Source organism: Macrotis lagotis, chromosome 1 (genome assembly GCF_037893015.1).
Source record: "Macrotis lagotis isolate mMagLag1 chromosome 1, bilby.v1.9.chrom.fasta, whole genome shotgun sequence".
NCBI classification, from domain to species: Eukaryota; Metazoa; Chordata; class Mammalia; order Peramelemorphia; family Peramelidae; genus Macrotis; species Macrotis lagotis.
Window position 1 is genome coordinate 18,073,875 of NC_133658.1, and position 23,783 is coordinate 18,097,657.

General features: G+C 41.4%; 1 protein-coding gene across 1 annotated transcript in view; it reads right to left on the reverse strand.

The window, feature by feature from the left end:
* Nucleotides 1-23,783, reverse strand: part of DOCK5 (dedicator of cytokinesis 5) — a 244,156-nt gene that overhangs the window by 61,140 nt on the left and 159,233 nt on the right. The window contains exons 21-28 of the mRNA XM_074195275.1: nucleotides 21,305-21,405; nucleotides 17,138-17,272; nucleotides 9,121-9,232; nucleotides 7,607-7,677; nucleotides 6,992-7,098; nucleotides 3,276-3,412; nucleotides 1,936-2,031; nucleotides 655-753 (exon numbers count right to left, since the gene is read on the reverse strand). Coding sequence (XP_074051376.1) covers nucleotides 655-753; nucleotides 1,936-2,031; nucleotides 3,276-3,412; nucleotides 6,992-7,098; nucleotides 7,607-7,677; nucleotides 9,121-9,232; nucleotides 17,138-17,272; nucleotides 21,305-21,405 — 858 coding nt within the window. The remainder of the gene's footprint in view (nucleotides 1-654; nucleotides 754-1,935; nucleotides 2,032-3,275; nucleotides 3,413-6,991; nucleotides 7,099-7,606; nucleotides 7,678-9,120; nucleotides 9,233-17,137; nucleotides 17,273-21,304; nucleotides 21,406-23,783) is intronic.

A 23,783-nucleotide genomic window follows, 5' to 3' on the forward strand; every position in this document is an offset into this window, starting at 1 on the left:
AGTGTGCGCATGTTCTGCTGTTCCACAAGCACATGCATACGCATAGGTGTATAGTCCTGCATGCATGAAGTGCCTATGTGTTCACATGTGTGTAAATACAAACCCCACACATGTGTGTCCACCCACAGAATGGAGCTGCAAATGTGCATATGTTCATGCATGCACATGTGCATGTGCATGTGTTATATTGTGTGCTGTAGCATGTGTCATAATGTGCACTATAGTGTGTGGTGTAGTGTGTGCTGTAGCATGTGGTGTAGTATGTACTGTAGCATGCATTGTAGTGTGTTGTAGCATGTATTGTAATATGTGTTATAGTATGTGGCATAGCATGTATTGTAGTATATATTATAGTATATATACACACATCTATGATCTCTCCAGATGCATGCATGCACCTATATCTATTGAATACATTTTCACACTCAGTGGATATGCTGGTTCATTACACTGAACAGTATTTATTATTCTTCGCTGAGTCAGTAGGGGGGTATGGGAGATGCCAACAAAGGTGAAACGAAGACACAAAGGTCTAAATATAAACTTCTAGAAAGAGTGTTGAAAGTGAGGAAATGGGCCTAGAACAAAAAGCAAGGAGCCTCTGACTCTGGGATAATGTTTCACGGTTGGGGGGATGTGCTGATGACAACTTACAATGATATCTTGCTTGGTCTTGAAAGTGCTGATATAGTGGTTATAATGGAAATCATCCATCTGCCGGAGGATGGCAGTCATACAAGACACAAAGCCGCCCTGGAAAGAGAAAAGAACCGTCAGTTGAGGTTCCCTCAGTGACGAGCCCTACCCAGGGTGTCTTGGGAAGACTTCACTGCCTTCAGATTTGTGTCTATGGGATCCTACTCAAATGGAAATGTATTCAGTGATGGGTCTCCAGGACGTGACTCACACTGTGTTCAGTTCTTGTGAAAGTTGGCGCCTTGGTACTCAATCCAATATTATTCTACCTCCTCTAGGTGACTGGTGGTGGAATTACTCTGCACTCTACACAATATCTGCCCATCAGGCCACTGGGAAGGCCAGTGGTCAAGATCATGAGTGGACTTACTGTTCTGAATCAGTTATCTTTGCCAGTGGGATGGCCCTTGGAACATCCCTCAGTATGCATTTGCAATTCTAAATATGTCTTGATCTAAAAATCAATCACTGTCATTTTTTGAAATGGATCTCTTGTTTTCGCCCTGTATCTCTCTAGTTTTCCGTCTTGTTTCCCTCGCCCAACTTGTCTAGAGATGTAGCCTGTGTACTGTATGACTGTCCAGAGACAAAAAAATCCCCTTGGGTGAAGTTCTTAGAAACCCTTGGGAGCAGCAGTGGGCAGTGACCAGTCTAGTTTTGCAGGTCTCGGGCAAGGATAACCCAGGTCTTGGAATTCTGAGGTCCCTAGGGTCAGCTGAGAGAACTGCAGAGATCTTGCACTCTGATCCTCAGAGTTCCAGGGGATCCTACACCCAGGAGGGAGAGGTCATCACAAGAACCCCCCGGCAGGACCGAGCAACCTCAATCACCGCATCCACAAGTGTGGCAGAGGGAAGAGTCTAACCTTAGTGCAAAGCCTTAAATTCAGGATCTAAACTAGAGAGCTGAGCAAATCCAAGAAAACACTGACCAGTAAGAATTTTTTTTCAAAAGAATGAAATTTTTTTAGAAGAATGAAAAACCAATCCAAAACAAACCAGGTGCTCTCTGAAAAGGTGACCAAAAAACACCTTTCTCTTTCCGTCTTTGGAGAAGTGAGCGTTATGGTAAGTATACTATATATATTTTCAGGATCTGTGGATGTATTCATTCGTTTTCCCTGATCTCTTTAAATTCCTTGTTAGAAGGGACAGCTGGAATAGTGGGAAGAAGAGGTCTGTATTCAGATCTGTAGAAATGACAACATCAATTTAAAATGTTTAAAAAAACGGTTCTCACTATGTGGGGAGATTGCCGACTCATTCCAATCACAGTCCGATTGATCCTCCTCAACAGACGCTCCATGATCAGTTGAATGTGTTTCGCGGTTGGGCCCTGAGGGAGAAATATAGAAAGAAAGGTCTAGCATTTCATTCTCAGCCAGATTACTGTACTCCAGAGAGCTCTGCATAGAACTGGCCTGCCTCCTCTTTCTGGAACTCAACTGACCTCTTCCCTTCAAAGAAAGAGACTGTTGACAAAAAGAAAAAATCATTGAAAGAGTTCAGTTGAGAAAATGACCTTTGGGAGAAAGAAGAATACCAGATCTGGAAAAACAGTCCTTTGTGAAAATGTCATAATGCAGAAGTCTTATCATTCATTCATTCAAAAAATATTTCCTGAGTAAGTACTATATGAACCCAATTTATCAAGACTAGAAATCATATCTTTAGGTTAAATAGTGTTGATTACATCTGATTTATTAGTTTATGATCATGATATATGTTATTATTATTATTATTATTATTTTATTTTTGCAAGTTAAGTGAGTTGCCCAAAGTGACACAACTGGTAAGTATCAAGTGTCTGAGGCCAAATCTTTGTTTTTTCCAAGGTAATGAGAGGCTAAGTGACTTGCCCAAGGTCACACAGCTGGTAAGTATCATGCCTCTGAATCCAGATTTGAACTCAGGTCCTCCAGTCTCAGGGCAGTGCTCTAACCATGTAGCTGCCCCCTCAGCTGCTTCTATTTCATAGTCTATTGTTGTTCAGTTGTGTCTGGCTTTTTGTGACCCCATTGGGAATTTTCTTGGCAAAGATACTGTGGCTAGTCATTTCCTTCTTTACTTCATTATACAGATGAAGAAACTGAGGCAAAGAGGGTTAGATGACTTGCCTAGGGACACACAGCTAGTGCCTGAGGGTAGTTTTGAACTCAGGACCTCCTGACTTCAGGCTTGGGGCTCTGTCTAGAGTTGGCCCACCCAGTTGCCCCATTAGAAGCACTTTTCCCCCAAACCTCTCAAGGTCACGGTGCTTTCCTTTTTACTTTATTGCATTTATTTACCTCTTCGTGTCATCTCTCTCTCCCTGAGTTAAATTCTAAGCTCCCTGAGGGCAGGTCCTCCATTGGCTTTCACACTGACCAGTGTCTGGTACGTCAACGGAGGGCTGTAGCGTTGCATAGGAAGTTGCAACAGCTACCTTTCAAACTCCACTTTGAGGGCACTTTGCTCTTAGGGGTGGGCCCCGCTCAGTCCCACAAAACGGTCTCTGCAATCGTGCTAGGAGGGCAGGAGCTGGCGGCGGCTTTATCTCCCCGTGCAAGGCTGGGGTGGGTGGGGGATGACTTGACTCACCACATCCTTCCTGTCCAACACTTCCAGGATGTTGCTGAGGAGCTGCGAGCTTGCCTCATGGTCAGGTTTGTTGGAGTTGTCATCGAGCTGGCCACTGAGCTGGTCAATGAGCAGGGGCAGCAGAGCATCTCTGCACTCTGAGGAAGGAAATGGGGACACCACACTGCCTGCTGCGAGCTGCAAACTCCCTTTGGCAACAGGCGGGCACCCTGCCCTCTGGGCAAAATCAAACACTTTTCCCTGTACCCATGGGCTCCAACCCTAGCTAAGCCATCAACTGGTGGTGTCATCTTTGACATCTCAGTATATTTTATATTCATTTATTTTCTCTTCTTCCTTTGCTCAAATCCTTCCTCAATTTTTTTCCATTTCTCCTCATTTCATTCTTCCTTTTCTTCACAATTTTTGCTTTAAAAAAATAAATTTTTGCATGGAGAGGCAATGAACTAAACCCTAGGCTTAGAGTGAGGAGATGTGGGGGCAAAGTTTCCTTAACTGATTATTAGGTGAGACTGTGGTTAAATCATTAAGCATGCTCAACCTTAGTTATATCATCTGAACAATGGGGTTAATTCTTCATATAAATGAATGGCTATATAAACACAGACACGTTATTAGAGAGCAGAGCAGGTCAGTGCTTTGTGATCCATAAAGACATGAGCAATAGATGTTCAATATCCAAACTGAGGTCTAGATAGGGAAAATAATCTGTCTAATGTCACATAGCTTAAAAGTGCTTGGATTTCATGAATATAAACCAATATATTTATATATACAATATATAATAATATATTAAGAGTAAATATTAATATAAACTCAGGTTTTTGGAATGTTGGAGTTTTAGATGGGACCTTTTCAAAACTTCCAGGCTTTTAGAAGTTAAGGTTTCAAAATCATTTTAAGGTCACAGTGGAAGGTTCATGAGGGTAAAGAGGGCCAAAATCCCACTCTCCGGAGAGCTCGTGTGGGGGCTATATCCCACTTGTAGGGCATCCCTGCCCTGCTGCAGTTCCACAACGAGCTCAGTGGCTACGGGCATAATCACCCCTCTCAGGTGGGCCGGGTTATTGTACTTGTCATACTCCTGCCACCTTGCCTTCAGACCTGCTCAGAATGTATCTGGGGCAAAACACTGAGGAACAGAATCCAACTCAAATGTTGCCTCTCCAGGCATCACCTGCATGGCCTCAATGGAGAACATCTTCAGACCCTGCACAACACTTGAGATATTATAATTTACAACAATAGGTGCTGGCGTCATATACCTCTCATAGGCTGGAAACTACTTAAGGACTAGAGCTATCTTATTTAAACATGTCATGCCCCCCCCCATGAAGAACCCAGTGATCTGAATACAGCAGGTGCCTAATAAATGGTATTTGTGGTTATAATTTAGTAGGATGCCTTTGTCACTGATGCAGACAAAATGGTATGGATTGTAAATATATTTATTCCATTAACTTCTCTGGGCCTCAGTTTCTTCACCTGTAAAATGATGGGGCTAGACTTGAAAGTCTCCTTCCAGCTCTAAATCTATGGCTGCTTTACTAAATAATAACCTGAGAGCATCATCAAGATAGGTAGAAAGGAAAAAAAGCATTGTTTGTTGTTTTTTAGGATTTTGCAAGGCAATGGGGTTAAGTGACTTGCCCAAGGCCACACAGCTAGGTAATCATTAAATGTCTGAGATCAGATTTGAACTCAGGACCTCCTGACTCCAGGTCCACTGCTCTATCCACTGCACTCCCTAGCAGCCCCTGGAAAAAGCATTGTTGAGTGTCTACTATGAATCAGGTACTTTACAAACATCCTGGGGTCATACAGGTGGGTGGAGGTGTTGTTATCATCCCCATTTTACAGACGAATAAATGAAGGCATCCAAAGGTAAAGTGACAAGTCCAGGATTAGACAGCTAGTAAGTTCTGAGGTTGGATTTGAACTCAGGTCTTCCTGACTTCTGGCTGTTACCTGGCCTAGCTAGTGTCATCTAGCATTTAGAGTAGAAAGAATCTTTCTACACTCCTCTCCTGCCTCTGATGCCTACTTGGTCTTGCTACTTTGGCCAAGTCATTCTACCACTCCAAGCCTCAGTTTCTCCATCTCTAAAATGACCAGATAACCTCTGGGATCTCTTCCAGCTGCAGTTCTATGATCTGAAACGTAGGCTAGAGAGGAGAAAAATTAGGCAGGAAATGAGGGTGTCTCCAAGTATATAAAGAGAAACGACCTTGGATCTGTTCCCCTCCCCCAACAAGGCAGAATGGGAAGCAAAGGAGGGGTGTTAACCAAGGGGCAGAGCTCCACTTATGGTAAGAAAACCTTGAGTAGTTACTGCTGATCTGTCACTGGTTGGGGACATTGCAGACCCTGTTCATACATAGGAAAGGTTCGTCTAGGCTCCTTTTGGGGTTCCTTTCAACTCTGAGGCTCTCCTGAAGTATATGAAATCTCCATGGGTTTCAAAGGGTTAAAGATCACAGCTTCTAGGGCCTGTAGCCTCCGTGCCAGCCAGACTCTGACTATAGCCCCTGAGAGAGAGCCAGGGTTTATTTTTAAATGAATGGTTTGAAGTTCCCTGCCTTGGTTTCTGAAGTTGTAGCCTACATGGGGAATCAGAAGAGAGTACTTAAAAGGCTCCCCACTGTCTGCCCCTTCCTTTCCATCATGCTGGGAGCAGGGGGAGGGTCTGTGAATAGAGGAGGATACTGGTTGATTGTTCTCAGAAAGATGATACAAGTTCTGAATGTTTGGGGAACCATGGAGACTAATCTCAGCTTCCCCTGAAAAGTAGGTTCCCAAGAGGACCTGGGGCACCTGTAAACAACACCTAGTCAGGACCCTGGCGAATCATCCTGGGATAAGGGACCTTTGACTTGTGGAGGGGCTAGACTGGCATTTCAGCCCTCAGCACAGAACCTCGACTCTGCAGTCTAATCCTCCTGGGCTGAGTAGAATCCATCCTCCATGACCTCGGACAAATTCTTTACTTCTTTGATCTCAGTTTCTAAATCTATAAAATGAGTAGATTCAATTAGCTGTGCTCTAGAATCTTATCCCTCCCAATTCTAGACTAGTTTAGGACTCCTGGGGATGTCAGAATGCTTTCTTTAACCTATCAACTCCCCTATCCCTATCGCTAGGACATTCCCCCCCAAAAGAGCTCCTACCTTAGGAGTCTGGCATCATGATTTTTTAGTTCTTTAGAGGTGGAAACTTTGTTATTTTTGTCTTTTTGTCTCCAGTTCTTAGTAGAATGCCTGAAAGTGACTATTAAGGAAAAGAAGCCAGCTCAACACCTTGATTTTACAGATGAGGAAACTGAGGTCTAAAAAAGTCACCTTGGAGTGTTCCATGGCTGGCAAGTGCATAATGATGGTTCTCTGTTCTCAAAAATGGTAGCATACTCTACATGAATACAAGTCACAAGATCTTAGATTGAGAGGCAAGAAGCACCCTAGGAGCCCTTATTTTGTATTTGTAGAAACTGAGGCACAGGGAGGTTAAGGACCTGTTTAAATAAAATGTAACCACAAAGTTAAGGGTCAGAAATGTACCTAGAGATCATATAGCCTAATCCCTAATCTTACAGAGGAATTGCCTTGTCTATGGTCACATGGTTAGTACACGGCAAAACTGAGATAAGAGATCTCTGACTCCAATCCGGAGTTTTTTCTTTTGTTCTGGGTTGACTTAAGTTGAATTGGCATGACACTCACCTGTCTGGTGAAAAAGGTTACTTTCCACTATTTTGGTCATACAGTTAAGCTTCTGTCGGACCAGTTGGTTATCAGGGATGCTTTGGATGAAATTACTGAAGAGGACACTACAAAGAGATCCAGATTCATCAGAAACTTCCCTCACCTATCCCCCACCTAAGGCTACACTGTTAGGGGCTGGTCTGTCCTTCACCACCCTCTCCAGGACTCAGGATGATAGGGAGCATTTCTTTCTCAGGGGGAAAAAGAAGACCAGATTTTTGGAGCCTTTCTGAAGGTTCAAGACAAACTCTCCTTTCACTCATTCATCCCATCTTGATATATCTCCTTCCGTCAGGTGCTTTCAAAAACATCTCTAATGGCCCTCTTCCTGTCTCTCCCCATACCAAGAAGATTCTGGCTTGGGTCTTCCCTTAACCCTTGGACACATGGTCCCTATTTCTTTCTTCAGATGGATTAGGAATGCCTCTTTTGGTCCATTTGTGTCCCAACCCCTATACATGTGGACTCGGTAGATGCTGGTCAACTCAATGATAAGGGCATTTTTCCCTTGTCAATCCTAGGGGCAATGCCTAGTCTTGGTTCCATCTGGATGGTCAATGCACTCCTCTTTACCTGAGTTCAACAGGATCAAAGACCATTTTGACATCATTGATTATATTAGGAAGATACTTCAGAGCTGCACCCTGCAAGAAAAGGAAGACAGATGGAGACCCAGAACCAACTCCTACAATTCTACAGATGAAGGAACTGAAGGTGAGACCATAAATGACTTGATCACAGTCTCAGAAATAGTGGGGGGCTAGAATGAGTTTCACACTCAAGTCCTCTGAGTGTTTAACTTGCAGCCAGAGAGATTCCCAAGAGAAAAATCAATGAGCTTCTGGAATGTTGGAATAGGCTCTAGGGACAGATTGATAAAGTATTATTTTGAAAACAACATACACAATGACTACAAAAATGATCAATAAACATATATTTAAAAAACTCTCAGACCAAAAAAGCAAATATACAAAAAAGAAAAGATCTTTGAAATTCAGGATTAAATAGATGTCAGCATTCACTTTCTCCCAGGGTTTTCAATCTATAAAATGAAGAGAATGGTCTCTGAGGTCCTTACTGAATTGAGATCTTTGTAGGATCCTTTGAACCCCACTGGGTCTTGGATTGCAAAAATCAACAAAGAATTTGATTTCTCCAAGGCATCAGTAATATCCTCCTACCTGGAGTGGTCTCCTAGATGTGTTGTTCTTGGAGTCAAAAGAAGGCATTTTTAACAATGTAAAGACTAACAGACTTCCTTCTGGCGGGGGAGGGAAGCAAGAATAGGGGAAAAACTGTAAAACAAGATAAATAAAATCTTTCTTTTTTAAAAAAAGATATTTTCTTTTTGGAAAAAGAAGTTTTCTATTTCTCCAAGGAAGATGCTCATTTCTGCATTCCTAGGACCATCCAATGGATGGCATCAAGAAAGAAGACCTGGTCCCACTGACCTACTGGGTCCTCACAATTCTCTCTAAAACTCTCAGAGAATTTGTATCTCTCTTTTGTACTTTTTGTATTTCCCTTTGAAATCTTAATTTGTGTCTATTATTCATCACTTCTACTAAATTATGAATCTCCCACAAGCAGAGAAAGTGTCTCATTCATCTTTAAATTTCTCATGTAATCAATGCACTGCTTTATACCTAGTAGGGAGATAATTGAGGCTTCCTTATTGAATGAATAATAGAGAAATGAATGAATGAATGGAGAATGAATGAAAGCTGAATGAATAGGAATGACAATTACAAATGCTTGCCTCTCTTGAGAAGGGGAGGTTCTCCAAGGATGGGAAAACTATATGTGTAATGGCAGTCTTAACAATTTTCTGAATCTACACACATCAAAAAGAAAGTGAAGGCATATGAGCAAATATATTTTGTGTAAAACAGATGAATAAAACACAAGGAGCATTGAGAAAATTAGCCATTCCTTCCATAGAAAGACCTATAGTAAGTTCTCCAAGCGCTCCTCCTACATTTGAATTTTATTCCTTTTGGCAAAAAAAAAAAAATCTATTTCTAGGCAATTCTCCAGGAATGTGTCCAGTGTGTAGGTTGAGGGATGTTAGTGAATATCGGACTAACCTTGATCTTAACAGCCTCCTCCAGGGGTCTGTCCATCAGATTATTGAAGGACAGAAATAACTGCCGGATTGCATTGTTAAATTCTTCCCCTTCTTCACTTTGACCATAAAATCTGAAGGAAAAAAATCAGAAAGTAAAGTTAATAATCAGATTCAAAGGAAATCAAGGGTGGAGCCATATATTTAACAAATCTAGAGCCTTCCCAGTACCTCATTTTTTATCTCTTCTTATCTAGGACGAAAACAAGAGGTAACTAGGTGAGACAATGAATAAGGCCTTAGATCTCTTAGTCAGGAAGACCTGAGTTCAAATCCAGTCTCAGATACTTATTAACTGTGTAACTGTAAATGCTATTTAAACTTTGACTGCCTTAGTTTCTTCCTCTGTAAAAAGAACATAATAATAAATAGCACCTATCTCCCAGAGTAGTTGAAAAGATCAAATGAAATAGTATTTTTTTTTGTCAACCTTAGAGTGCTATATAAATGTGAGCTATTGATTCTTTTAGATTTGATAGGATCTAGGTGAATAACCTGAGATGGCTAAAATCTGGAGGAAAGCAGGGAAATATTTTGAGAAATGCTAGTCTGTAACCAGTGCTCCCCATTTGGCCAAGCCTGGAATGGCAAACCATTAATTAAGCATTGGGGACATAGAGAGAAAATGAGATTGTCCCTGCTCTGAAGCTACTTGCATCTAATCTGAAGAATCAAAACAGTGGAAAGGCCAGGGAATACTTAGGTTCACTTAGATTTCACTAGCAGGGCTGATGGCTAGGTCCTCAGCACCTTAGGAAGTAATGGTGGGACAGATGGTGGCCTGACTAACGATGACAAGGATCAGAATGGAGGGAGCTACTCCAGAGGGAAGGGGGAGATGAGGGAGCCGGCAGCTGATTGAGAGGGACTGTCCAAGACCTACAGGGAAGTGTGCAGTGTAGCCATGGTAGTTGGACTGGCTAACGGAACGGTCTGTAGTTTGTCACAATGGCATCAGATAGCAGCATTCCCTCGGTGAAAGGAGGTGTTGAAGAGGATGCCCCATCATGGCATCCCTGAATCTCAGTATTGGAAAGGACCTCAGGTATCATTTTAGTTCAACCTGGATCTGAATGAGAATTGTCACTGTAACCCGCCCTACAATGAGTCAGAGAGAGAGAGAGAGAGAGAGAGAGAGAGAGAGAGAGAGAGAGAGAGAGATAGGAACATTGGATGGGATAGATGGATAACACTAGCTAGCTAGTCACCGATAGATGATCGATAGATGATAGATAGATAGTTGGATAGAAAGACAGACATAGATACAAGGATGGATCAATCTATAGATGATAGAGTTAGTTGGATAAATAGAGATAATTACTTGGATGTATAGATGCATGAACAGATAGATAACTGATATTAAATGAGATGTTTATCAAGTGCATAGTCCAGTGTCTGGTCTAAAGTAGACACTCTATAAAATGTTTATTCTCTTGTCCTTTACTTCTTCCCCCCAGTAGTCATTTAGCAGCTTCTTGAAGAGCTCCAAATGATTGAGGAAGAAGCTACCATCTCCCAAGGTAACCTGCTCTCTTTTTGACAGTTCTAAATCTTAGAATGCTTGTCCCACTCGAACCATTTTTCTTGTAAAGAACCAGTACCAAGGTTTGATCTTAGTAAGGCTGGTCAAGTTTGGACACCCAGACCATGAAAAGCAGACAAAAGGATGGTTATTCTTTAAAACCAGAGAAAGGATTTCAAAGACAGAAAAGGAAAAGTGAACAAATTAGCAAAGAAAGGTCCTCATGTATCTTGGGATTCATTTCCATAATGGAAGGTAATAGGAAGAATCCTGACCCGGGAATCAAAAGCTTTGGGTTCAAGTTCCAATATCATGAGTAAGTCCCATACCATAAGTAAGTTTTCTGAGTTAAAAAGAAAAAGAAAACTACCTTTTTTTCACTTTCATCTTTTGATCAGACATTTATTAACAATTGAAACCAAGTCCTTATTCTAAAGGTAGCACACTCTAAGGAAGGAGACAATTATACTCCTTGATAGCTGGCTTACTATGTGATAGAGCCTATTGTGTGACAGGCCTTGGTGCTAAGTACTTACAAATACAATCTCATTTTATCCTTCCAACAACACTGGGAAATAGGCTTTGTTACGAACCCTTTATTTCTGTTCATTGTTCCAGTTTCATGAATACCAACAGGAACAAATGTTATTAGTATTGTTGCTCTAATTATGATTTTTAGCCTTTGTAATTTGGGCCAGAGTCTTGAACTCATGTACCATAGCTCGGCCTTCTCTCACAGACTTAACTGTTTTGCCTCTCCATTCCCTCTTAATTATGTCTGGCCGACTCCTTCTTGGTTGCAAACCGTCCTCCACAGAAGAGAAGCTGGACAGTTCTTATTCCCTCTACCAGATCTTGCCACACCTTCCTCAAGCAATGGGTCTTTTCCTTCCTTATTTTTACCCTGAACTACATTTGGGACCATCTCATCATCCTAAATCATATCTGGCCATTGGACCCAGGTGGCTCTGGAGGAGAAAGTGAGGTTGGAGACTTAGCACAGAGCCCCCTCACTCAAATTCAATTCATTTACTTGTCATGGTATCACCTCCCTGATGTCATGGTCTTCTTCAAGAACAAAGGACAGGGGCAGCTAGGTGGCACAGTGGATGGAGCACTGGTCCTGGAGACAGGAGGACCTGAGTTCAAATCCAACCTCAGACACTTAATAATTGCCTACCTGTGTGACCTTGAGCAAGTCACTTAACACCATTGCCTTAAATAAATGAAATTTTAAAAAGAACAAAGGACAAGCAACAACAACATTACCCTGAACTAAGTTTTTGAAAAATCACAAGTACCCATTCACTGTCTTCATTGTCCTGGTCAAGCCTCAGCTCATTTGAGCTTTTTACCTTATTGACAAAATGCTTATGTTCAAATCGTTATACAGTATTGGGCACCTCCTGTAGGCCAAGCACTCAGCTAGGTTCTAGGGTTAGAAAGGCAAAAGGGAACCAAGCCCTGCCCTTCTTCAGCAATGTCAGCTGGACACAACGGGAACCAATTGGCTGTGTGACTTTATTTTCATCTTGTCACCATCTCCTGGGTCAACACGTTACACTCTCTCATCATTTCATCATTTTCTACCTCATCAATATAGAATTTCATTTTTGATGTAATAATTATAATTCCCCTGACCTTTCGGGAATATATTTTCCTCAGGTCTATCTATGACCCAAATTAAGATTGATAAAAATTATAATTAGAGCAATAATGCTAATAACATTTATTGCCATTGTTGTTGTTGCTCTTGGGAAAAAAATGGTGGAGTGGTTTTCCATTGTCTTCTCCAGCTCATTTTCCAGAATGGGAAAACCAAGGCAAACAAGGGTTAAGTGCCTTGCCCAAGGTCACACAGCTAGTGACTATCTGAAATGGCATTTGAACTCAAGAAGATGAGTTTTCTGGACTCCAGGTCTAGCCTACAGGAAGAACCAAATTCAAATCTTATTCTAACAGCACCTACCTCTACAGGTTGTTGTAAGGACTGAATGAAATTATATTTATAAAGTATTCTGCAAATCTCCAAGTGCTACCTAAATGCTAGATATTCTCAGATGACTTCTAACAGATTTAATTGCATCATTACAAGAACATCCCCTTACATTTAAAAAACCTCTTATGTTGAGTGTCTCATTGGATCCCCACATGAACCTTTTCTGAGGCTTGAATCAAGACACATAGTAATATTTTCCCCATTTTTACAGATAGGGAACTAAACCCTTGAGAGGTTAAATGACTGGCCTGAGGATACATAAAAGTGAATGAAGGGTCAGTCATAGCCCTGCACTTTTTCCATGATCTCATTTTTGCCACTCACTCTTAAGGAATTTGCAGGTGTGGTTGTGCAATGAGAATATTAGCTATAAAGCACCATTGAGTACAGGAGATACAGCATGGGGAAATCCAAGGGGAAAAAAGGTGGATTCCACAAGTGCGTTTGATGTTAACCCTTAGAAAATTCTAGACTGGGAGAGAAAGCAGATGGTTTACAAGAATTTAGAAAGGGAATTGGTAATTACCAGGTGACAGCAGGGATTCATTATGGATAGGTTATTCTGAACTAATCTGATAAATGAACAGGCTATGGCAATTCTGACCATCTCTTCAGAGGCTCAATGAATGTCTCCCCAGCCCCTTCTCCACCACCTCCAGTTCATGGTACATTAATTCAACCAATAGTGCTATTGTTTCTAGAAAGGGTGTGTTCATTGATTGCCTAGTGGATCCACTCCCCATTCCTCATATCTTCTCATGCCAACCCTCTCTTCCTGAGTCACCATTCCCTTTTTTTGAGTTGTTTGCTCTTTTGGTATGGGGGTAGGGATTATCTTTCTTGTATATTTGTAGCCCCAACTATAATCTATGGATCGACAAGATAACAAGAGTTCCAAAAGTACCTATAATATGGATCTTTGTTTAGCATGGTTATAGATATAGAGTTTATATTACATTTTTTTTTCTATCAGGAGTGGGTGGAAGGAAGGAGAAAAATGTAAAAAAAAATTGCTGAGGGGCAGCTAGGTGGCACAATGACTAGAGTACCAGCCCTGGAGTCGGGAGTAGCAGGGTTCAAATCCAGCCTCAGGCACTTAATAATTACCTAGCTGTGTGTCCTTGGGCAAGCCACTTAACTACATTTGCCTTGCAAAAAAAAAAGCCTAAAAAAAAAAGAATTAAAAAAAATGATTGTTGAAAACTACCACTACATGAAAGTGGAAAAATAAAGAAAAAAAATGAGGGAAAAAGTACTGTATGCATACCACTGGGAGAAAGAAAAAAAAACTTCAGAAAGTAGGATTCCTCTCCCCCAGGAACTCGCATTCTAGTGGGAGGGATAACAGGAGATAAGTGCCTGCTAAATAAAACTTTTAAAAATTCATTCATTCATTCATGCTGGATCAGGGCAATTTCATGGCTATGCTATATCTGAATTCTAGGAAAGTCACTCCTGATATAGTCACTCCTAAGATGCAGACAGGGATCCTGGATAATTAGAGGGATTCATAGCTAGTTCAATAATAGGGCAACAGGGTTAGCAGTCTGGGATGGTACATCCCAAGGATCTATTCTCAGTCTCACCTTGTTCAATATTTTTATAAACCCTTGAGAAAAGACATAGGTCAGAGGGTTATCAAATTTAGAGATGATGCATCCAATGCAGCGAATGACTGAATTGAAATTCAAAAAGTCTGGATAAGAGATTAAAGAGGACTTGCGCTAATTTCCTGCAATAGGAAAGAAATTAGCTGATGTAATTTAATAATGAATCCTTTGTCCTGTACTTAAAAAAATCTCCCCAAGTACAAGAGAGGAAGGACATGAAGTTAATAGAAGGGTTTGTGAAAAAGAGATTTCAAGATTTTTATTTGCAAACTATGTATGTGAATAAAAAAACAGTCAAACAAACAGAAACAAATTCCAAATGAAATCTAGATACTAGCAAGACATTTCACTAAGTTTCTCATCATAACCTCAACCTCACTTACAAAATAGAAACCAATACAATCAAATGAAATGTTCCCACTGTACCCTGTCCTAGTAAGGGCAATGCTCACAATGTCATAAATTGAGTGGCATTGAGGGAGATTGAGTGAGTTCCCTAGAACAATGATATCAGAGAAAGAAAAAAAAGGAAAGATAAAGAATAAAAGAAAAAATGAAAGGAAAAAAGAAATAAGGATGGAAAGAAGAAAGGAAGGCAGTTCCTATTATGTTTCAGGCACTGTGTAAAGTGATAGCTATTTAAAACAAGGTGGGACTTATTCAATCCATGGTAGATTGAGTTCTGCACTTGTACTCTAAAAGTCCTGGGTTCAAATCCTGATTAGACATTTAGAAGGGGTGCAACCATGGCAAGACCACTTAATATTACTGAGCCTCAGAAAATAATAATTTAGCATAGGGCAGTAAAATGCTCTTAGTGGAAGGAGTTCCTCCACTGGTGAATTCATAGGCCCTTAATGAATTATAAAGTGTTCTTGAATTCAGTTCTGGAAACCTCATTTTTTATTTGTGGGGACACTGGCAACTCAGATGTATCACAAAGGGGGCAGCTAGCCTACTCAGGGGTCTTGAGATGAGGCCTTGGAGAATGGAGAGGTAACCTGGGGTGTAACACCTAAAGAAGAGATTTAAGGGCAGCTAGGTGGCACAGTGGATAGAGCACAGGCCCTGGAGTCAGGAGGACCTGAGTTCAAATCCGGTCTCAGACACTGAATAATTGCTTAGCTGTGTGACCTTGCGCAAGCCACTTAACCCCATTGCCTTAAATAAATAAAAGTTTTTAAAAAAGGAAAGATTTAAGGCACATGTGAAAAAAGACATCCTTCTCTGAGGGATGGCTTTAGCATATCAACCTCATGTAGAGGCTTAATAATCAATTAATTTGAGTAATCAATCTATAAATTGATTATATTATTAAAAATAACAATGGGGGTGGCTAGGTGGCATAGTGGATAAAACACTGGCCCTGGAGTCAGGAGTACCTGGGTTCAAATCCAGTCTCAGACACTTAATAATTACCTAGCCGTGTGGCCTTGGACAAGCCACTTAACCCCGTTTGCCTTGCAAAAGAAACCTAAAAAAAAAAAAATAACAATGGAAGCAAATGGCAGTAATGGAATCTTTTAAGGAAGTAGTTCTCACATTGACTGGACCATCAAGGACCATGGTGCACCATGCAGTGACCTTGGTAATACAATGGAGGAAATGGGAGAATCATGTGATTTCCCTTGAATACAAACAATTGTTTTTGTTGGGGAATCCTTTGGAAATTCCAGATTTGTAGACCAGTTTTGCTGATATGCTGGACAAGATGAAATTAATATTAAACAAAATAAAACATTTCCTCTTATGGGCAATAGTACAGCTTCACTCCTTGAAGACCACTGCCTTATATCATTTCCAATGGATTTCATAGGGAATGGTTGTCTGACCACTGTCTGCATCTTCAGTTCTGAAAAGTTTACTCTGAGAAGTTTCAAAGGGCAGCTCTAGGACAAACTCCTCAATGTTCCAAGGATGAAAATTTCAGCACCTTTTACAAAATAGGAGCCATCTTAGTATAGATTAAATAGCTGACCTAAGACCCGAGTTCAAGTTTTGCCTTTGACGTATCTTGACCATATGACCTTGGGTCAGTCATTTAACTATTCAGTGTTTCAGACAGCTCTCCAAGACTATAAGTTGCAGGGAACGTGCTGACCCGCTTTGGTAGAGGTGGTTTATTCACCGAGGAGAAACTGAGCCAGATAACTTTGCACAACTCTCCCTCATTTTTAAATCTAATTCACCTGCAAGTCAAGAGAGGGGAGACCCTCTGATACAATTGATCCCCTTCGGGAATAATCAATGAACAATAAATTCCTGCCTTCCAGTAAACCACTAGTTTGATGTACATCCCTAGTCCCAGAAATAATAATGTTTCTCCAATAATCTTAATTTTCCAAAAACTGAAAGAGTTGCCTATCAAATTGTGAGTTTGCCATAATTTTCAGAACGCACAAAAGACATCTCATGGGCCTGGGACCCATAAAGACCCTGCCCTCAAGGAGCTTACTGTCTATTGGGTCATGGAGTAGATGAGTAGCAAGGAGCTCTCTGGGAGGCAGAAAAAGAGTGTGGTGGGGAGATAGTAGAAATGAAGGGAGAAGTTAGTAGAAGGGAAAAAGGAGACATGAAAGGAAAAGAGGAGGGAAAGAAGAGAGAAGAAGATATGTGAAGTGAAATTGAAGTAAAGATGACTGAGGAAAGAAGGGAAGGGAAGAGATGGGAAGTGAGGAAAAGGGAAAGGAAAAGAAGGGGGAGAGAAAGTAAAGAAAAAGAAAGAAGGAAAGGAATTGAAAAACCATCTATCAAGGTATTCTTGCATGGGCCAGAAAGTTGGATTTGAGACTCCTACTCTATGGTCCAAGGCTTCGAGGTACCAACCGGTTTAACGTGCATTCATTACCTGAGGTACAGGACACGGGACTGGACAATGAATCTGAAGAGATACTTCAAAGCTTTCAAGGCAGCAAAGAGCAAATCTGTCTTGCTAGAGTCCTCAGCATTACCCACATAATGGTTCAATACTTTGGTGAGTTTCCTTAGAAGGACAAGAAAAGGGGAAAAAAAGAGAGAAAAATCACATCATAAAGTGAAATCTGAATAACATATCCCCCCCACTCTGCTAAAAAAGGAAACCCGGCCCCCCTGGATCGAGGGGATAAGGGCTTCTTAAGAATAAGTTATGAGTAAGCAAAAGCAAACTCAATTCTCTGGGACTCACTTTACCAACCTGTAAACTTGAGCATGCTCAATTCCTTATAATTATCACCTCACTTAATCTTTATGCCTTCAATAGTTTCTTACTGTCAGCCTGGATAAAAGACTAAGCCACCATCCAGCTCCAACCTACACTGGCAGTCTTACTTAGCATGATTCTTCTTTACATGGTCTAGGATTCCGACAAACTCTAAGACCGGGGTGCCCCCAAGTCTTCCTCTATGCCTTCACACAGGGTCCTTGCCCCAGATGATCCTTAATTATAGATCATGGCTACCTAGAACTTCAAGGTTTACAAATAAATAGTCATGATTGTTAGTCTCGCATTAATACTAGGAGAGAGATACTTTCATTACTCCCAATTTACAGATGAAGAAACTGAGGCTGAGAGAGGTCACATAAGTTGCCTAGGATAGCAGAGGTGGTAAAAGTCAGAGATGGGAGACGGCCCCAGATCTTTCTGATTGCAAATTTAGCTCCTTCTCCCTTCTCATCTTTGCTCAATGAGTCTTCCCTTTCCTTCCAGGTCTGATTCTAATGGCATCTCTCCCAATATCCCTCCTCTTATTAGCTGAAACTCACTGCTTTCTACTCCAATTTTTCCAGCAAAGCTCTTTTTCTGGACTTCTTTTCTCCATCATTATTCTTTTTCTCTATTTTCTATAAAAGACCCAATTTCCCCATCTATATAAAAAGGGAATTGCTCAGAGGCAAACTTTAATGTGTTAATTATTATTCTTGTGGTGATCATTGTCCCCCAACCCTTAGCAGACTGCAAGGTCCATGACTGTGCCATCTTTCATTTTTCATATATCTAGCACCTTACTAAATAAAAGGAGGTTGTATGCAAAGTGGGTTGTAAACCTCAAAGTATTATTATTGCTAGCAGCAGCAGCAGCAGCAGCAGTAGTAGTAGTAGTAGTAGTAGTAGTGGTGGTGGTGGTGGTGGTAGTAGCAGTAGTAGTGGTGGTTTCTAAAAGTAGTAGTGGTTGGGTTTTGCTTTTTTTTGCAAGGCAAGGGGGTTAAGTGGCTTACCCAAGGCCACACAGCTAGGCAATTATTAAGTGTCTGAAGTCACATTAGAACTCAGGTCCTCCTGACTCCAGGGCTCTATCAACTGCACCACCTAGCCGCCCCATAGTGGGTTGTTCTTACTGTTGTTGTGGGGCATCTAGCTGGATAAAGTGTGACACCTGTGTTCATATCTGACCTCAGACACTGGGCAAGTCACTTGACCCTACTTGCCTCAGTTTCCTCATCTGAGAAATGAGCTGGAAAAGAAAAATGGCAAGCCATTCTAGTATCTGTTCCAAGAAAACCATATAAAGGGACATGAAGAGTGAGACACAACCAAAAACAAATGAACAGCATCAAAAAATGGTAGTAACTGACCTTAAAACAATTCTGCAATTTATAATCTGGTGCTAACCAATGAAAAGTGGGAGGGAACATGGTGGGGAATACTTTATATGCATAGGATTCATTTTGCAGATTTTCCCCCTCATTCTTTCTCCTTTTCAATTGTATTTTGTTTAGTTTGTTAAAAGGGGTAATCCTTTAGAATCAGATTGTAAGTGCTGCCATTAGTCTGTAAACTTCTCGAGGGTAGGATTGCCTTTTTTTTTTATTTCTAGTGCTTAGGACATGGTAGATACTTAATGGATGATTACGAATTGATTATTGATTGAGTTATTAGTTTCACTGTAGTCATTCTAACTAGAGAACTAGTGGCTCATCAAAGTAAGTTGAGAGGAATCTCCTGTTGAGGATTTGTGGGAAGACCCAGGCCAAGGTTGCCTAAGATGGGCATGGGAGTCAGGGGGGCAATTGGCAGTATCCTCATTAATGAAGAGTAGAGCTCAAGTATTTCTTTTTTCCCCCATGTATTTTATTTTTTAAGAAAGATTTTATTTATTTTGAGTTTTACAACCCCCCCCCCCAGAGCTCAAGTATTTCTATGTGTCTGTGGTTTTACATCCTCTTGGTCAGAAGAATGGAAACTCCTTGAGAAGGTAGGCAGGCAGGCAGGTATTGTTTCAAGTTCTCTCTGGTATTCCGAGAAGCAAATACAGGGCCTGGAACATGATGCTTATTTTTTTTTAAGGTAATTATTTCCTTTGTTTCTTGCGGCAACCATGAGAGATAGGGATAAGGATCTGACCAATAATTAATTCATTACCATGGCTACTCCTGGGTGAAGAAACTCCCTGTACCAGGGTAGATTGGCACTTCCTCCATGGCTGATCATCTTCCAGAGTTGCACAGAGCGCCAAAGGTTAACCGATAGAAAAGAGCTTCCTAGGCCCGTTTGTTTGTTTGTGTTTTTTCTTTTTACTTTTGCAAAAATGGGGTTAAGTGACTTGCCCAAGGTCACACAGTTAATTATTAAGTGTCTGAAACTGGATTTGAACTCAGGCCCTTGTAACTCCAGCTGCACTACCTAGCTATCCCTTAAGATCCATTCCTGATCTTCTGGGGTGGTCATCCCCACTTTGTAGATGAGGGGAAGGGAACGAGCATTTGGTAAACACCTACTGTATTTGATATTATTATTCATGATTTATCATTTTTTTTTTATTAAAGTCCTTTACATTTGCAGAGAGTCCTTTGGACAGTCTGAAGCCTACGGAACCTCACAAAACAAATATAATGAGTTCCAAAGGAAATCAATGGCCATATGTGTGTGCATATATAAATATATTTACACATATACATGAACACACATACACACACACACACGCACGCCCACACACAGAAACACTGTGTGTGTGTGTGCCAAAGTTTATAGATCCCAGGTTAAAAACTCTCACTCTTGTTTGAATCCTTTTTTTTAGGTTTTTTGCAAGGCAATGGGGTTAAGTGGCTTGCCCAAGGCCACACAGCTAGGTAATTATTAAATGTCTGAGACTGGATTTGAACCCAGGTCCTCCTGACTTCAGGGCTGGTGCACCACCTAGCTGCCCCTTGATTGAATCCTGATTGAAGAGACTCAGGAGAAAATGTGTTCAGAGCCCTAGTAAACTTCCCTGCTCCTTTTGGTAGAGATGAATGGTACCTTCTTTGGTTCTGTTAATGTTATTTAATTCGATTCAAAAAGCATCCATCATCCAAATGCCTACTTTGTGGTCAAGGATTCTTTTAGGTGCTTGGATATAAGGTGAAAGGTCTAAAAAAGTTTCTGCCCTCCAGGACCTTATTAATATGGGAGATATGATATGTAAATAGGGATTGGACCTGTGATTTAGTTCATTGGTGTAAGGATCTCCTAAGTACAAAGTCTGGAAAACTGAAGTTGTTCAGTTATACACAGCTCTTCATGACCCCCATGTGGGTGATTTTTTTTGGGTAAAGAGATTTTGAAGTTGACTGTTTCCTTCTCCAGTTCATTTGACAGATGAGGAAACTGAGGCAAACAGGATGAAGTGACTTGTTCAGGGTCCACTCTTACTCTCACCCCCCCACACGTCTCTCTCTCTCTCTCTCTCTCTCTCTCTCTCTCTCTGACTTTCACACACCCTCACATACACACACAAACACGCACAAACTCACACAGGTCTCTCTCACACACCTACACACACACACACACACACACACACACACACACACACACAAAGGTGTCTGTCTCTCTGACTCTCTCATGCACACTTACATACATATGCAAACACACAAGTGTGTCTATCTCTCACACACATGTATGTCTCACTCATACACACGTGTGTCTCACACACACACGCACACACACAGACACACACAGAGGCATACCCCCAGATGGGCTCAGCTCACACCCATCCCCGGTATCCAAGGTGACCCCAAGCCAAGGGATTGCTGCGAGGGCCCCCGTTTTGCTACTTACACGTAGGCCAAGGTGGCGCTGAAGTGTTTGTAAATGTAGGTTTCAAGTACAGGATTAAAATGCTGGAACTTGATGTCTCCTATCAGCGAGATAATAAACACCTGCCAGAGGAGACAACAATAAGGCTCTGCCATCCTGCATGCTCTTCCCATTGCGCCTCGCCTCCCCACTCCCATCTAACATGGATCTCTCTGTCTGGGCTTGATCTCCCTGTCCCCTTCCCCTGTTCCATTGTAGGGGGAAGCCAAACCCGGGGCTTCTGCGTGTGACAAGGTTGAGACTTGCTAAAAAGGTTCCTGGTCATTTCCTCCTGAAAGCAACTTGCCAGTCCCCAAATCTGGGCTGCTCTCCCAGGGCCCCACAGAATGCTCCAGGCTCATCCATAACCTGCCCTCAACGTGAGTTTCCTTTTCTAGCCATCCTGCGCTGGTTGAGCATAACCAAGTCTAAGTTCTTTGGGTCAATCAATAAAGGGGTTTTTACTGGTCCCTTTCTCCCAGCCCCCACCTGAGGAGGCATGATGATTGTTGGACCATAGGAACATTGACTGAGCCCTGGAAGAAACCTCAGAGGACATCTCGCCCAGCTCCTTCATTTGCTAGAGGAGGTAAGATGCAGACCTTCCTGACCTACCTGGGGACATATAGTTATGGAACATCCAAAGTGGGAACTGAACCCAGTTCTTATGTTAAAAGCTTAGCAATTTTGAACTGGAGCGACTCCTGAGGCCACTGGTGCAACCTCCTTATGCTACAGATGAAGAAACTGAGACTCAGAAAGGTTAGGAAGTCACTGCAGAGTTGATGCCACAGCAGCTTCTCTTAGAGGTCATCGAATCAAGTCTACACTCTGCATCTCCACTCCCAGTGAGTTACACCAAGTAGCCGGTTAAATGTGTGCTATTGTATTTATTTTTATAAAGCTGTAAATGATGGCCCGACAAAGAACACTTTATTTTCTTAGGAAATGAAAGTCCGAGTCTTCCTCTTGGGACCCCCCAAAGCAACTTTTCAAATACACACTAGAGGAGCCACAGGCAGATTGCAGTTTGGCTGAAAAAAGGCCCAGGGGTTTTAGGGAATGGTTGAAATGAAAGTAAAGAGGGGCCAAAAGCTCAATGTGGTGGCCGGAAAAGCTAATGTAATCTTTATGTTGCATTAATAACAGAGTGCTAGACTCTAGGAAGAAGTAGGAGAAAAAAATAATCTGGCTGGGTACTCAGCAGAAATACTTCAATCACCTCAAATGGTTGGAGGATGAGGTAAAAGAAACCAGGAGATGAGGACTTCTCAGGGTGGTAATGAGTCCGCCAATGGTTGCTGAATTGAAGTAGCCAAGAATAACCATCTAAAGTCCTACCTCGTCAGTCCTGGCCACTTGGCTATCACAGAAACTAAGAGCTGGAAGACCATTTAGTCTAGTCCATGAGACCAAAAATGCTACCTAGAACCATGCTGACAAATGAAAAGCCCAATTCTACTTGAAGGTCTTCAATGAAGAGGAATCTACCACTTCTCCAATTCACTTGGGATGCATCAATTAGGAGGGGGGCTTCTCTTTATTGCAATCTATGTCTGTATTTTTGTAATATCCAACCATTGACCTGAAACTTAGGACCCGTGTGACTGTGGGCAAGTGGATTGGGTCTGATCCATCGCTTAACTAAATCTGCAAAATGAAAAGTCACATTATATAATCTCTGAGATCCCTTCCAACTCATTAAAAATGATTTTAATCTCTAACTAATAAACCCCATTAAAACAGTAGCAATTATTTTATAGAATAGTTTAAGGGAAAAATAGATGATTATATTAAACCTTTTATTCCCCCTGCTTCATGGGGAATGGGGTGGGAAGAAACTGCAATTCCATGCAGGAAAGTAAGTAAAGGATTAATATCTTTGTTCTACTTTATTCTTTAGTTACTCTCTTTTTTTAGAACCTATTCTGTCATAATCAGGTAAAGCTACAAATTATACATTATCTCCTGTGGCCTTTAAGATATGAAAGCAGAAGAAAATAATAGTCTATAATGTAGAATGCAAAATAACATCTGACCTCTGTGGCTGATTGGGTAGACTTTTCTAGAAATAATTATTATAAATTTTTAATCTCATCATTACTTTATTATACCATAAAAAACTTGTCAAACCAAAAACAAAACATACACAAAACTCCTAAGTTTTTTGGGGGGGGTTTGCAAGGCAAATGGGGTTAAGTGGCTTGCCCAAGGCCACACAGCTAGGTATTTAGTAAGTGTCTGAGACCGGATTTGAACCCAGGTACTCCTGACTCCAGGGCCGGTGCTCTATCTACTGCACCACCTAGCCGCCCCTAACTCCTAAGTTTTTAGTAATATTTTTGTGGTGGCCAGTCTTCCTGACTGCAGACCCAGCACTCTGTAGATTGCTCTGCTGATCTATCTTAGATCCAGATCTTTTGGCTTTGAGACCATCTCTCTGGGAGATACCCTGGCAGTG